Source organism: Procambarus clarkii, chromosome 28 (genome assembly GCF_040958095.1).
Source record: "Procambarus clarkii isolate CNS0578487 chromosome 28, FALCON_Pclarkii_2.0, whole genome shotgun sequence".
Taxonomy (NCBI): Eukaryota; Metazoa; Arthropoda; class Malacostraca; order Decapoda; family Cambaridae; genus Procambarus; species Procambarus clarkii.
Window position 1 is genome coordinate 9,136,285 of NC_091177.1, and position 16,737 is coordinate 9,153,021.

General features: G+C 41.5%; 1 protein-coding gene and 1 long non-coding RNA gene across 3 annotated transcripts in view; one reads left to right on the plus strand and one right to left on the minus strand.

Annotated features, from left to right (window-relative positions):
* Positions 1-9,116, minus strand: part of LOC138369528 (uncharacterized) — a 29,799-nt gene extending 20,683 nt beyond the window's left edge. The window contains exon 1 of one of the 2 annotated variants that reach the window (XR_011229871.1): positions 7,442-9,116. This is a non-coding gene — a long non-coding RNA (uncharacterized lncRNA). Of the gene's footprint in view, positions 1-7,229; positions 7,410-7,441 lie in introns of those variants that run through there. The other variant, XR_011229872.1, reaches the window with a different exon arrangement.
* LOC123754986 (facilitated trehalose transporter Tret1-like) lies at positions 534-16,023 on the plus strand. The gene is made up of 7 exons (XM_045737354.2): positions 534-894; positions 9,182-9,264; positions 9,675-9,825; positions 10,305-10,467; positions 10,863-11,576; positions 11,948-12,065; positions 15,397-16,023. The coding sequence occupies exons 1-7, from the start codon at positions 855-857 to the stop codon at positions 15,577-15,579; spliced, it is 1,452 nt and encodes a 483-aa protein (XP_045593310.1). The 5' UTR covers positions 534-854; the 3' UTR covers positions 15,580-16,023.
* The last annotated feature ends 714 nt before the right edge of the window (positions 16,024-16,737 follow it).

The window sequence follows — 16,737 nt, forward strand, 5'->3', positions numbered from 1 at the left end:
GTCACTGTGACCATATAACTGCGTGTCCACGCCTCGCACCTCATCATTACACAAGACGTCAAAACAACCATGTAATTGGGAATAACCCGTAGAGTCTAAAATTTGTACCGCCATGAAAATTACGAATTATGACGTGCCTCTGTAACCCTGTCCATCACCGCCCACAAGATGGGTATGGGGTGCATAATAAATGAATTAACCTAAAAACTAACTCTGGGACCTCTGGTAGGTTAGGATAAGGGTACTTTAGTATGACAGTTTCTAGACGTTGGGAAGTCTTAGGAAAGGCTGAGGAACTCGGGGTTTATCACTCGAGAGCGTCACATGCGCGTCTATCTTAATCAAACAAGATAGAAAATGTCGTGTTTTGTATTGGTTATGTATAATGTGCATACGGCACTATAATGTCATCATTTTATCCCGACTCGGGTTTTATACTCTACGGCGTCTATGTCTACTATAGGCTTATTTATGCGAGCGCGCGAGCGCCATGTGTGGGGTATCAGCAGCCGTGAGTCAGGTTCTATAGCCTCTCCAGTCCATGCTTAGCCAAGCTGGAGGAACATCATCTCGTGGTGCCTCTGCTGGCGCTCAAGTATCAGAGGATAGTTACAACGGAAAGAAAGTTGGTTACAAGAAAAATAATATTCCAATCCGAGTTAAAGAAAGTTTATTACCCGAATAAAAAAAATCTTTATCTAAGACTAATGTCGAAAATTATTCGCTTTTAATTATAGCACCTAATTATTATTATTATTCTTTGCTTATTTTATAACACGTTTATAGTATAATTTCGCGTCGTGGAAATTAAGCAGAGCTGCGCTATAGGTCGTCGCTGGCCCTAGACAGCCAAGATGACGGAGTCGTATGAGATCAATGGACTGCAGGAGAAAGGTACTGTAACTGGTCGTACTTATGCACAAACATCACCGACACAGTTTAATGCCAGTCTGATTTTTTGCCCTTCCTCATTCAGATTTTTTTCCCCTTCTATCCTCTTTGTTTTATCTCCCCAAAGTTGAAATGTCTCCCACCAGATCATTCCACTGCCATCTTTTCATATTTTCAATTTCATGATTCAGTCCATCCCATCGTGTGTATATATATATATATATGTATATATATATATATATATATATATATATATATATATATATATATATATATGTCGTACCTAGTAGCCAGAACTCACTTCTCAGCCTACTATGCAAGGCCCGATTTGCCTAATAAGCCAAGTTTTCCTGAATTAATATATTTTCTCTAATTTTTTTCTTATGAAATGATAAAGCTGCCGATTTCATTATGTATGAGGTCATTTTTTTTTTATTGGAGTTAAAATTAACGTAGATATGTGACCGAACCTAACCAACCCTACCTAACCTAACCTAACCTATCTTTATAGGTTAGGTTAGGGTAGGAAGCTGAAAAGTTAGGTTAGGTTAGGTTAGGTAGGTTAGGTAGTCGAAAAACAATTATTTCATGAAAACTTGGCTTATTAGGCAAATCGGGCCTTGCATAGTAGGCTGAGAAGTGAGTTCTGGCTACTAGGTACGACATATATATATATATATATATATATATATATATATATATATATATATATATATATATATATATATATATTAGTATATTTTGGTAGCAGTCTTTCCTGTAGACATATTTTATTAAATATGACCGAAAAAGTAAGATTAATAATTCTAACACGAATTTTCTCAATCTTTCGTACATTATGCTTCACTGTTGGAGGTAAATCAAAAATCACTTCTCCAAAATTCATTTTTATTTCTAGTCTGACGCGACACGGGCGCGTTTCGTAAAACTTATTACATTTTCAAAGACTTCACAAATACACAACTGATTAGAACTTGCGTTTCCCTGATTTTATATCTACATTTGAGTGAGGTGGGAAGGGTGATGTGGCATTACATTTGAGTAAGGTGGGAAGGATGATGTGGCATTAGAGGATATTAATAGGGTATTAAAAGTATCAACACAAGACAGAACACGAAACAATGGATATTGAATAGAAGTGTTTGTAGAAAGCCTATTGGTCCATATTTCTTGATGCTTCTATATTGGAGCGGAGTCTTGAGGTGGGTAGAATATAGTTGTGCAATAATTGGCTGTTGATTGCTGGTGTTGACTTCTTGATGTGTAGTGCCTCGCAAACGTCGAGCCGCCTGCTATCGCTGTATCTATCGATGATTTCTGTGTTGTTTACTAGGATTTCTCTGGCGATGGTTTGGTTATGGGAAGAGATTATATGTTCCTTAATGGAGCCCTGTTGTTTATGCATCGTTAAACGCCTAGAAAGAGATGTTGTTGTCTTGCCTATATACTGGGTTTTTTGGAGCTTACAGTCCCCAAGTGGGCATTTGAAGGCATAGACGACGTTAGTCTCTTTTAAAGCGTTCTGTTTCGTGTCTGGAGAGTTTCTCATGAGTAGGCTGGCCGTTTTTCTGGTTTTATAGTAAATCGTCAGTTGTATCCTCTGATTTTTGTCTGTAGGGATAACGTTTCTATTAACAATATCTTTCAGGACCCTTTCCTCTGTTTTATGAGCTGTGGAAAAGAAGTTCCTGTAAAATAGTCTAATAGGGGGTATAGGTGTTGTGTTAGTTGTCTCTTCGGAGGTTGCATGGCTTTTCACTTTCCTTCTTATGATGTCTTCGATGAAACCATTGGAGAAGCCGTTATTGACTAGAACCTGCCTTACCCTACAGAGTTCTTCGTCGACTTGCTTCCATTCTGAGCTGTGGCTGAGAGCACGGTCGACGTATGCGTTAACAACACTCCTCTTGTACCTGTCAGGGCAGTCGCTGTTGGCATTTAGGCACATTCCTATGTTTGTTTCCTTTGTGTAGACTGCAGTGTGGAAACCTCCGCCCTTTTCCATGACTGTTACATCTAGAAAAGGCAGCTTCCCATCCTTTTCCGTCTCATAAGTGAAACGCAGCACGGAACTCTGCTCAAATGCCTCCTTCAGCTTCTGCAGATGTCTGACATCAGGTACCTGTGTAAAAATGTCGTCAACATACCTGCAATATATGGCCGGTTTCAAGTTCATGTCGACTAAGACTTTTTGCTCGATGGTACCCATGTAGAAGTTTGCAAACAGGACACCTAGGGGAGAACCCATAGCGACCCCATCTACTTGCTTATACATGTGCCCATCCGGGCTCAAGAAGGGTGCCTCTTTAGTACAAGCTTGGAGTAGTTTCCTCAGAATACTTTCTGGCATGTCAAGAGGAGTACAGGCTGGATCACGATACACTCTGTCGGCTATCATTCCGATTGTCTCGTCCACAGGTACGTTGGTAAACAGCGATTCTACGTCCAACGAGGCTCTTATCCCTGTGGCCCGTGCGCCCCGCAGTAAGTCCACAAATTCCTTTGGAGACTTCAGGCTGAAGGCGCAAGGAACATAAGGAGTCAGCAGGCCGTTGAGTCGCTTCGCCAATCTGTACGTGGGTGTGGGTATCTGGCTAATGATTGGCCGAAGTGGGTTTCCAGGCTTGTGCGTCTTGACATTTCCATACGCATATCCAGGTTTATATTCCCCAATGATCTTTGGCAGGTGGAGTCCGGATTTCTTGGCGTTCACAGTTTCGATCAGTTTGTTGACCTTTGCTTTTAATTCGGCTGTAGTGTCCTTCGTTACTGTTTACCAACGTACCTGTGGACGAGACAATCGGAATGATAGCCGACAGAGTGTATCGTGATCCAGCCTGTACTCCTCTTGACATGCCAGAAAGTATTCTGAGGAAACTACTCCAAGCTTGTACTAAAGAGGCACCCTTCTTGAGCCCGGATGGGCACATGTATAAGCAAGTAGATGGGGTCGCTATGGGTTCTCCCCTAGGTGTCCTGTTTGCAAACTTCTACATGGGTACCATCGAGCAAAAAGTCTTAGTCGACATGAACTTGAAACCGGCCATATATTGCAGGTATGTTGACGACATTTTTACACAGGTACCTGATGTCAGACATCTGCAGAAGCTGAAGGAGGCATTTGAGCAGAGTTCCGTGCTGCGTTTCACTTATGAGACGGAAAAGGATGGGAAGCTGCCTTTTCTAGATGTAACAGTCATGGAAAAGGGCGGAGGTTTCCACACTGCAGTCTACACAAAGGAAACAAACATAGGAATGTGCCTAAATGCCAACAGCGACTGCCCTGACAGGTACAAGAGGAGTGTTGTTAACGCATACGTCGACCGTGCTCTCAGCCACAGCTCAGAATGGAAGCAAGTCGACGAAGAACTCTGTAGGGTAAGGCAGGTTCTAGTCAATAACGGCTTCTCCAATGGTTTCATCGAAGACATCATAAGAAGGAAAGTGAAAAGCCATGCAACCTCCGAAGAGACAACTAACACAACACCTATACCCCCTATTAGACTATTTTACAGGAACTTCTTTTCCACAGCTCATAAAACAGAGGAAAGGGTCCTGAAAGATATTGTTAATAGAAACGTTATCCCTACAGACAAAAATCAGAGGATACAACTGACGATTTACTATAAAACCAGAAAAACGGCCAGCCTACTCATGAGAAACTCTCCAGACACGAAACAGAACGCTTTAAAAGAGACTAACGTCGTCTATGCCTTCAAATGCCCACTTGGGGACTGTAAGCTCCAAAAAACCCAGTATATAGGCAAGACAACAACATCTCTTTCTAGGCGTTTAACGATGCATAAACAACAGGGCTCCATTAAGGAACATATAATCTCTTCCCATAACCAAACCATCGCCAGAGAAATCCTAGTAAACAACACAGAAATCATCGATAGATACAGCGATAGCAGGCGGCTCGACGTTTGCGAGGCACTACACATCAAGAAGTCAACACCAGCAATCAACAGCCAATTATTGCACAACTATATTCTACCCACCTCAAGACTCCGCTCCAATATAGAAGCATCAAGAAATATGGACCAATAGGCTTTCTACAAACACTTCTATTCAATATCCATTGTTTCGTGTTCTGTCTTGTGTTGATACTTTTAATACCCTATTAATATCCTCTAATGCCACATCATCCTTCCCACCTTACTCAAATGTAATGCCACATCACCCTTCCCACCTCACTCAAATGTAGATATAAAATCAGGGAAACGCAAGTTCTAATCAGTTGTGTATTTGTGAAGTCTTTGAAAATGTAATAAGTTTTACGAAACGCGCCCGTGTCGCGTCAGACTAGAAATAAAAATGAATTTTGGAGAAGTGATTTTTGATTTACCTCCAACAGTGAAGCATAATGTACGAAAGATTGAGAAAATTCGTGTTAGAATTATTAATCTTACTTTTTCGGTCATATTTAATAATATATATATATATATATATATATATATATATATATATATATATATATATATATATATATATATATATATATATAGCAACCCATTCTCGTGTTTAGATAGTACGTTTTGTAACTATGTGCACCATAGAACAAACATTGGCCTAAAAGGCAAATTAGATTGTAGAATTTGGTACTATTTACTTTATAGTCCTTAAAAATAAAGCTAAAAAAAAACTTAAATATTCCTAGGCCTGGTATAGTACATATAGGTACTATATTAGGACTCGGATTGCGTTTATTAGGCCTAGGAAGGATAGTCTAGGTTTTCTTTGCAACAAATACAACTCCTTTTCCGGTTTGTCTAAATTCTACAGTACCAATGTCTACTTTTGTAATTACCTGTTACGTCAATACCCAAATTTCAACAATACTTGCTACTGGGTGCCCCTCTCGCACCTCTATTCCCCATATCCCTCCTTCCTTCACTCTCCTGCTCTCTCATTTTCACATCATCTCTTGCTCACTAACTCTCTCGTCCTGTCTCCTCTCTCTTTCTCCCTCTTTTTTTTTTTTAACTTAGGCTAGGGTTCATTAGGAATCCCAGTGAAACTGTAAGGAAAACCTGTTATCCTACAACAGCTCATCTGTAGCTCCCCCTCTCTCCTCTCCTCCTTTCACTGGGGAAGGGTAGTTGGTATGGGAGGGTTGGGTTAATGGTAATGTTTATTTGGGAAAAGGTTGGAGAAAGATGAATGTACAGGGGCGAAATGCATGGTGTGAGGGAGTGGAGTGGGTGACATGATTGTTGCATTTTTTTTTGGTGGGTGGTAGTAGGCACTATTAAGGCCAAAGTTTGATAGGCAAATTATTTTTTTAAATTTGGCGTGATCAGTGCATGATGTATTTTATGATACGACAAAAAATAATAAGTCTAGTCTATGATATTGCGATATTTCAAGTGGGATTAGGTTTAGCAGTGTGTCACATGACAACCTTTTCTTTTATACCTAATCCAACCTACCCATGTTGGGTATGTACCCTACAGAAATTACTTGGAAAAATTGGGCAAGACTATTCCCAAGCACATAGCCTTCAACCTCGAACAGACAGACATTTTAATTTAATAATAATAATTCATTGTGTCGAGGAACAGGCAGCCAGTGTATATATACACGTTAGGCTTATATCGAAGTTCCCCTCCCCCCCTTCAGGATGCAAACCTACAAGTAGACAAACTCCTGGGTACTTACTGCTAGGCTATTTGATTATAAGAAACGCCCCCAACCATTTCTGTCCCACCCGGGATTCAAACTCGGAATTCTTGAGTCAACAAAATTAAAAATTAAAATATTATCATGCTTTGATTTTAGAGGAGCAAATAGATTTTGACACCTTAAATTTGTGTTGAGTCATCTACTCGCCTCCCTCGTCGCCTAAGCACCTCCCTTCCTTCTCTACTCCCCTACACACCTTTCAAAGTGTTCCAAAGTGTCTAGGCACGGGTCAACTCGGGCAGAGAAAGACAGGAAGATGGACACCCAGAGACACAATGACAGATATACAGAGGAAAGAGGAGACAGAAAGACAGACACAGAAAGCTGGTCTACTATCTTGAGATGATTTGGGGGCTTTAGTGTCCCCGCGGCCCGGTCCTCGACCAGGCCTCCACCCCCAGGAAGCAGCCCGTGACAGCTGACTAACACCCAGGTATCTATTTTACTGCTAGTTAACAGGGGCATAGGGTAAAAGAAACTCTGCCTATTGTTTCTCGCCGACGCCCGGGATCGAACCCGGGACCACAGGATCACAAGTCCAGTGTGCTGTCCGCTCGGCCGACCGGCTCCCTAGGTCGAACAGACAGGGAAGAAAAGACAAATACACAGAACTTGGGTGCCTGGATCGCACCACATGTTATATTAACATTTACCTGTTCGGTGTGACTAATTGTAAACTAGCCCGTAGCTTCTTGTTTTGTGCTAGTCTGGTTCACACGATAATGTACTACACGAATATCGTCTGCACTGTTAAATCCGTGGTTTTGTTTTTCTCTTCAACGGGGGAGGGGGGCAGGAGCCCGGCGGTTTGTTAAAGGTCCCTAACATGTTACTTGTAAAACGAAGCAATAACAAACACTCATACCATGCTTAGGAATGGATGTTCATGTCAAACACTGATCCCAAATGATGACAAAGTTGATTATATGTATCCAATTCTTAGCATATTGTCAGAGGAGCGGGGCCGTCACACAGGTGTCTAGTGTTTACGTTTCTGCACGACTCACAGCTGATGACGTTCGAATTTTTCTCGAACCTTGCTTCGCTCGTTACCTGTGTTCCAGTCGAAGATCTTTAAATGCTTCACCCGTAAATTACAAATACAAATAATTGCCAAACTGAACTAAGACATGTAAAGCAAGCTAGACCTAACAATACAATATTATAATGTATATAAAAATTACTAATTTGTATTTGAGAATATATTTTCCATTACACAGTACGATTAAATTGCTCAAGGAGTCTTAAGATTCGGGTGCTTCATGGTAAATAAAACAGTGATTCCAAGTAAATAATATTTGTCTCAACCGCACTATCTCTTCAAGTAATATTTGCAGCCCCATCATTTCTAATTCTTTTGCAATTAGTCCAATAAAATGTGTATTTTCCAGCTACACGTTAATTTAATAAAATACGTCGGACCCTGTTTATTATTTTATTTTTTGACCTTGTGACCTAGTACTTTGATCACAAACTACCCGGAGTTTTGTAATGCAGCCTAATAGACTCGACTCACGCTCTAGGAGATGGGGAGAATATATATAAAAACTCTAAAACTAAAATAAGTTCTAAAACTACACTCTGTAATCCCTCATACAGACTAGAGAAACAGCACGTACAATACTGCTGTGTAGCCTAAGTTTGTTAATAATAACAATTAAAAAATATGGCCAGAGTGCAGACAAATTGTGAGACAAGTGGATATTTCCTCTCCACCTGCTTCTCTCCCCTTCCCAACCTCTCCCTGGGTTCTCTCATCTCCCTGAATCTCTTCCCCTTTTCATACTCTCTTCTCTCTGCATCTATCTTTCCCCCCCTTGAATTACCTTCCTTTCTGTCATGAACATGAATCTTTCCCGCCTTCCAATTCTCTCTTTGAGCCTTTCTCCTCTCACTGAATATATGTTCCCTTTCTCATCCTGTCCCTGAGCCTCTCTCCCCTTTCCCACCATCTCAACAATCGAGTCATATATACCAGACTTTACTCCTCTTTGGCCCTAACTCTCTGTATCTCTGATCATTACTCTGTGTAGACATAATATGTAGACATAAGTGCATACAAATTCCCATCGTAGTGTAAAACTTTCAACTCATCCTCCTGTTTGGAGGAACGGTCTCACCAGGCTTGCAAGCGGTCTTTACAGGCTTGCAAGCGGTCTCACCAGGCTTGCAAGCGGTCTCACCAGGCTTGCAAGCGGTCTCACCAGGCTTGTAACAGTCTATCAAGGCTGGTGAATGAAGCTAGGCAACGCACCACACCAATCAAAGCCTGTCATGGTGCTTTTAATTTCACTAAAGCACCTTTTTATTTATTTTTTACTAACAAATTTAGGTACACACAGCAATGAGGTGTTACACTATATTGTATGAGAGACTAGTCTAGATATACAGTATATAGATATGGTGATGCTATTTGGGTGGGAGCATTATATCTAAATACTGTAATCCTTCATATGGGACAGGGTAGTCATATAAGGATTAAAGTCTGCAATATCAGTTTTATTAAGACCTTCACCACGAAGGACATGAAGAAACACTAAATGTGACACAACACCTTCAACACTATCTCTCACTCGCCCGAATAGACAAAGTTTATATATTACAGAGGAGTGGGACGTCGTCAGAGAGAAGCCGCAGGAGAGGCCGGAGGAACCCAGACCGGAGCGGATAAGAAGGCTGGCTCGACAGGTGAGGACGGGATGACTAACGTGTCCACACTGCTAATTAGTCTGTCGCCTAGCAGCGTCCATCAAACTCATATTGTGTCTTGTATTACCAATGCATTTCGATGTATGTGTGTATTATACTCACACACTTCGATGAAACGTATTTACATAATACACAATATTGTTGCTGATAGGAAGCACGCTCTCTGTGCTCTGTAACTGTGTTTTCTCTGTGTTATCACACTTGTTATTTTCCTGTATTCTGTTCTCTGTGTATGTGTTAAAGTGAAATATATCTGCAATCGAGTTTCCAATTCTTTCAATGTTAGGCTTCCATATTTAAGTAATCAATTTCAAAATATTGTGTAAGAAAACAGCAAGACTTCTCCCTCATTCCTTGATTCTCCCTCACGCCTTGGTTCTCCCTCACAGCTGGGCCTGGTATCATTGGCAAGCTTCTCTTACTTCTCTCTGGGCGCGGCGTTGCCCTGGCCCTCTCCGGCACTCTCTGATCTGGCCGAAAATAATAGCACGCTGTTTGGCACCGAGATCTCCTTAAACTCCGCCGAGAAGGACATGACAGGTGAGTCAGGCGCCACAAACGAAATAAACAAAATGATGGGAAACAATAACTGGAATAATTGCTTATGTAAGACCAACAACGGTAGGCTTCCTTACACTGATAACATTATCAACCAACAAAAGCAAATCGACAATATAAAAAATCAACAACTAAGTATATGTATCTTAGTAGCATGTGGTGTTCCTTACCTCGTTGCTAGTGGTGTGAGTAGCTAGGAAAACAATAATAGTCCTCCAGGTAATCTGTATTTAAGAACGCTGCCGAAGTTGTTATCTGAACCAGGAAAGCAGAACGGACTCGTATTATCAATCGTGTCCCAGCCATTGCTTGCCTATGCTTGAGGACGCTGCTGAAATCTTGTAGACAGAACGACTTGTGTTACAATCATGTCTTTACAGCAGGTATAATTTGCTGTACTTGCCAACGCTGTTGTTATCAGGAAGAGAGCGCAACTATATTATGAACCGTGTCTCCAACAGGTAGCTTGCTGTACTTGGGGACGTTGGTGGGGGCTTGGGTTTCTGGCTGGGTGGTGGCCAAGATCGGACGTCTCCGCTCCATGCAAGCGATCGTGGTTCCTTACCTGGGAGGCTGGATCATTGTTGCCCTCGCCCCCAGCACACCGGTCCTACTTATTGGCAGGTACCTGCAGAAACCTTCAAGCTGAAGACAGAAATAGCGTGATAGAGAGATTATGAGGCAGACAATATTGCGTGACTAAAAAGGGGCAGCAAAATTGTGACCGTGAAATCCCGAGTTTTTTTGTGCCAAACTGTTATTAAATGTTGCAGACAGATATGACTTTCTATTGGTCTTCGTATATCTATTAACGTTCCACACCAAAAACATTATATCAATATAGTATCAAATCAATTCATTAATTACAGATGTCTCGAACATTAAAAAAATGTATTCAGCAGATTTTACCCCCCAAAATGCTCCAGAACAGTTACGAAAAAAATAAAAATGGGCAAAAGAAATTAGTTGGATACCGAGATGCTTAAATTCCTCACTACTCTACCTTTTGAGTTTTGCAGATTCATCATTGGTTTGGCCTGCGGAGGAACTACGATTGCCGGATACAGTTATGTGATCGAACTATCTGACGTGAGCGTTCGTGGTATGGCGGCCACTATCCCTACCATGGGTGTAGTGCTGGGCGGACTCTACACCGTCTGCTTCGGATATGTCCTTCCTTGGCACTACCTCAGCATGATCTGTGCCCTACCTCCCTTGTTATTCTTCCTGGTAACTTTCGTCCTTCCAATGTCTCCATCCTTCCTGGTGGTGCAGGGGCGACGTCAGCAAGCCATCGTCATCTTGAAACAACTGCGAGGGAACTACGCGAATGTCGAACTTGAGGTTTCAGAGCTGGAGCGTCGTAATGCCGTCAGCGACGACGGCAGGAGAGGAGGCTGGCGCGACCTACTACAGAGGGACGTGTTGCGACCAATAATCGTGGTTGTGGTACTTTTCCTCCTAATGCAGCTGTGCGGGAACTTCGTATTCATGATATACACGGCGCGGATCCTGGAAGCCACGGGGGCTCCTATGGATCCCGATGCCATCACTGCCATCGCTGGGGCTCTCAGAGTAGCAGGAACACTAGCCGCCATTCTCTTGTTGGACATCGTCGGACGGCGGTACCTGCTAATTATCAGTCACGCCATCAATGCTGTCTGCCTGATTATCCTAGGCGCCTACGCTCACCTGGCTGATAATGCTGATCCTGACGACACCACTTATAAGGAGTAAGCATATATGATCATTTTTAAAGGTAAGAGGGAGAGAAACAATTAGAGAGAAGTGGTTGGTCATTATTCAAGTCCGGTCTGGGTTATTTAGGGAAATGAATGATATTTCTTATTTAGGTGACAAGTTGTTTGAAGAATCTTACTTTAAAAATGGCTAAATTCTCTGTAATCCCTTTGACATAAACTATTGCTTGTTTAATATGTGTACTCAAATTGTGAAGCCTAGTGTAACGTGAAGCCTAGTGTAACGTGAAGCCTAGTGTAACATAGCAAGTCAATCTACTCATCTGGCTATCCAATGATATTTAGGTTCTCAATCCAAACTTGAACTTAATAGTAGGTGCTGAGTTGTTGCTGTTGACTCGCAGGCTCACGTGGGTGCCAACGGTGTGTGTGACGGTAGCTCTCTTCATCTGCGACATCGGCGTCCACCCCGTTCCTTACATCGTCGCCTCAGAGTACTTCCCGACTCGCATCCGTGCCCAGGTGGGTCCTCCTCCACTTCGTCTGGAGAAACTTTTAATGCGTTGTGACATTTCACAATTTTTTTTTCTTCTCAAACATTATTCCATCGTATACAAGCATATCCCAAATCAAACATGTCCGGAAATATGTATTATTCGTAGTGGCAATATATTCTCATACTTCTTCACTAGCTTTTATATAGTTATATGCCATTATATGTCATTAACACCAACATTATTCCTATTATGACCACCACAAACCCATGGAGCCCTTGCATCCCCAACTTCCAGTGGCCATACTGTTACTCCAATCACCATTACTATTTCCGTCAATCACAATCACTAAAAAAAATATCACCCACAATCGCCATTACCAACAACACCATTGCCTACAAATCACCATCACCTACTTGCTAACCCATCAACAGCCACTTCATTAACGAGGAAAAAAATATTTAATAAGCCCCCAGTTTATCGCTACACAAACACCAGTATGAGAGGCAGGAAATGGAGTTAGGAAGGAACAAGATGCGAAACCAAGGCAAAAGGATAATCGGGTACAGCAAGATAGTGGACCTAATCAGACTGGCGAGGAAATAGACCAGGAGAATGTGTCTGTGTGACTAGACCAACACTCACAATTGCTACCCTTCTAGAATGGGAGTTGTCTAAAGGAGAAGCTACCCTCGGGAAAGATATTAAGCAGCCCAGTAGAAATGAGTAATCTAGTAAGCATCCTTCAGTCTCGGGAGACTATGGAGTTGCGCCCTGGTCGTCAATCCTGGTGCAGTGTCTGGTGTGACTGATGAGGCCAATCCGAGAGTCGCAGTCCATCCCACACTGAGCACAAACGAAGTCCGATTCTGGTCTGTCTTCCCTTTGGCTACCGGCTTTCCTTCTCTGTCTCTTTTCCTCCGATTTCTTGGCAAGTGACTCCTCGAACTTGGAGAGACCTCTTTGAACAGACTGCCCCGAGGCTGAACGGTCTGCAGCCAGTTTCTCCCACATAGCAAAATGTGTAATACTGGTATAAATGTTTGGTACACAAATGCAAAAGGCATTACAAATAAATGAGTAAAATTGCAAGAATGGGTGGCAGAACTGCAGCCTCATATGACAGCCACGGAGACAAAACTGACAAATTTCACAGAGGATGCAATATTCACAAGAGGATACAAGGTAGTAAAGAAAAGATAACAGGGGTGGGTGAGAGTAGGAGAAGTCCTACTTTTACAATAATGGCACTTTGAGGAGATAGTGATTCCGGATGTAACCAACCAGCAGGACTTCATACGATTTATGATAACAGAGAGGTGAGGACCATGAAGATGGTGTTAGGTGATAATTACAACCTCCTCCCCCACCCATTAGCTACCGGAAGGTCAAAGGCAGAATACGATAAATACAATGAAACATACCTGAAAATAACATAAAAAGACAGCCACAGTGGCAAGGAGAGCCATAGCAAAGATCTTAATAGTTGGGGATTTTAACCACAGGGAAATAGAATGGTCAACAAATGATTCCCCACAGCCCATATTGGAGACAAAACATGGATAACAAAATCTGTGGACACTACAGACTAATACTTCTTTGGGCAGCATACCAAGGTACCAACAAGAGAAAGATGGAGAGACAAGCAGGGATAATAGGAAAATTACTGGACTGGGTACAGGAATACCTGACAGACAGGAAACAGAGTCATAATCAGAGAGGTTATGTCAGGATTGGAGGGGAGTGGAAAGTGGTGTTCCACAGGACTCTTTGTCCTAGGATTATTGCTCTTTTTAATTTATGTAAATGACCTTGCAGAGGGAGTGAGCTCATACATATCAACGTTTGCAGATATGCAAAATTAATGAGAATAAGAAGTGAAGAGGACTGTAATGTGTTGCAAGGAGACCTTGACAAACTTCAAAAGTGGGCATTTAAATGGCTGCTGGAATTCAATCCAAATACTGTACGTGTAAAGTAATGAAATGGGTAAGGGAAATAGGGAGCTATTTAACTACACCATAAGGGTAAGGCAATTACAAGAAAAAATAAGAGAAATGACCTGGGAGTAGGCATAATCTCAACACTACCACCAGAAGCTTGTATGAATAGGATAACATCAGCAGCATATGGGAAGTTTGCAAACATAAAAAACATCATTTAAGAATATAAATAAGGAGGCTTTCAAGTCCATACACTCTGCCTATATGAAACCATTATTTAAGTATACAGTACCAGCATGGAACCTACACTTTGTGAAGCACAAAAAGAAAATTGAGAAAGTTCAGAGGTTTGCAACTGGATTAGTACCATAATTGAGAGGACTCAGCTATGAGGACAGGTTGAGGGAACTTACCCTCATAACCTTAGGGGTTGAGAAGAGGGGTGATATAACTATATACAAGATCTTGTGAGGAATAGATCAATTGGACAAAGGAAGTCTACTTAAATTAAAAGAGAGGTAGGACACAGGTAGAACCTGAATTCACAATTGAGTCAGAGAGATGCATGAAGTCCTTGTTCCTCATATGGGTGTTGGCAAGTGGAATGCACTGAAGAAAGAGAGTGTTAAAGTCAATTCCATCCATAACTTTAAGAAAAAAAATATTATGAAAACATTAATGTTGAGGAAGAGAATTAGTGCACCAGGTATAAATGGGTAGGTGGGGGTGGGGGCATAAAGTGCTGGATCTCACTCCTCCTTAGTCACTGATAGGTAAACACTACCAACCATCATTCACACTTAACACACACACCAAACTATCTCCAACATCACAGCTAACACTCACCCACCAACCATTACTACCTCAACCACCTGTCTGTGGTTGAGGTAGTAATTCATCATCAATCATTACTGTAACAAACCACCAACCCTTAACTCCCGGTAGACCAGACCTTATAGTGCCTAATCTGACTAGCAACATAGTGAAAACAGAGCTGTGAAATTCACCCATGTACAAGTCTAGAATTGACTACAATAACACTACACAAGCCAGAATTTGAACTTATGGTCCACCTAGCCATGTTCTAGGCTATGATTTTAAATGTACTTCATTCACTTTCAGCCTCCTTCGATCAACATAACCAATACACCTTACCTGTATCTAACTATCTAAACCCACAATGTACAATAATATTGATATACAACTCAAAAAAGATGTTTGCTGTTATACTGTATGGAAGATTCATCCTATCAGTTGGTTTTCTGCTGAATAAGTCAAAACTGCACTTAGTAAAAACTGACAGTATCTGGCTTATTGCGTGGGCTGGAGGATAGGTTGAATCTGACTCAGTGATGCAAACATCAGGCAATGCACCGTGCTACTGACGAAATACTTACTACAAATGCCCTTTTACAGGCGTCATCGGTGTGCATCTCGGCAGGGACAGCCATTATCTTCATGACCCTGCAGCTCTACAGTCCCATGCAGGCTGCTTTCACTCAAGCGGGCCTCTACTGGTTCTATGGCGCCACTAGCATTATCGGGGTTGTTTTCTGCTTCTACGCTGTCACCGAGACCAAGGGCAAGAGTGTAGGGTGAGGAGAGGGAATGACAAGGGTAGCTGAGTGATGGGAAAGTGAACAGGGTGTAGGACGAAGGGTAATGTGTAAAGACAGAGGGAAAAAGTGGAGATGAGGAGAGGGAGGGAGGGAGGGAGTTGGGTGAAGAAGAGCACACAGTAATCGGCAAGCAAGTAAAGTTAGAGGACAATAGCTCATTTGTAATTGTATAACCTTAAATTTTCTCATAATCCAATATTATGGTGTACCATATAACAATTGTAATAAACCTATTATTAGTTAGGATTTCATATTTTATTTACTTTTCTGTAAATTTTGAGAATACAGTAATTAAAATATCCAAATAAAATACTTGATATTATATTATGAACCAAGTTGCTATGTATTAAGTAGTTTTATTGTGATACTTTATAAATTTGTATTATTCAGGCTACTCAACATTAAATAAATGGTTTATTCATTGTCTAGCATTTTCCTTCATCTGATATACTGTAATACCAATATATATATATATATACAGTACCTGTATATGTACAGTATATCAACCACCTTGTGTAGTGATTTTGACTGGTTTGGTTATGTTTCTGGGATTTAGGCCTTGGATCAGATACTGCAACTGGTTAAGTTGTTCAGTGCCAAGTATGTATGTTGCTTCCATTGTGTGCACCATGGAGCACCATGAAGTGGTAAAGGTATGACTTGACTCACTGAGCACTGTGAGCTGTGAGAAAGTGCGAGAACGGGTTGGAGAACGGGTTGGTGAGCTGGGGGTAACAGTATAACATGAAGAGTACATCACATTCTAGTGTGTGGTCTGGTCATCAAGAGTACATTGACTTGGACTGATCAGAGCAATGACTGCCTAGGTTATTGGCAAGGTGCGCATGTCATCCTTGATGGCCCAAGTGGTTGGATCATCATATGGCCCTTCCAAGTGCTATGTGTATGCTGGCTTAGCACTTACTTCTAATAATTACCTTATACTTTGCCTATTTGAGATGGCTGAATAGCTTTATGTATTACAGAGCAGTGCTTACTTGGTATTTTGTAATAAGTAAGCAAAACACACTACATGGAACCATGATGGCATATGTCTACATTCTGAAATCTGAGATCTGCCATCAGGTTTTGACTGGTTAGCTTTTAATCTCTTAACTTATAACCTAATCTAGTACTG

Bases quoted from the DNA above. Each gene is read 5' to 3' on its own strand.
- LOC123754986 (XM_045737354.2), top strand. From the start codon at position 855: ATGACGGAGTCGTATGAGATCAATGGACTGCAGGAGAAAG. The intron at 9,826-10,304 runs GTGAGTCAGGCG...TGTCTCCAACAG, and splicing joins CGCCGAGAAGGACATGACAG to GTAGCTTGCTGTACTTGGGG. The intron at 11,577-11,947 runs GTAAGCATATAT...GTTGACTCGCAG, and splicing joins GACGACACCACTTATAAGGA to GCTCACGTGGGTGCCAACGG.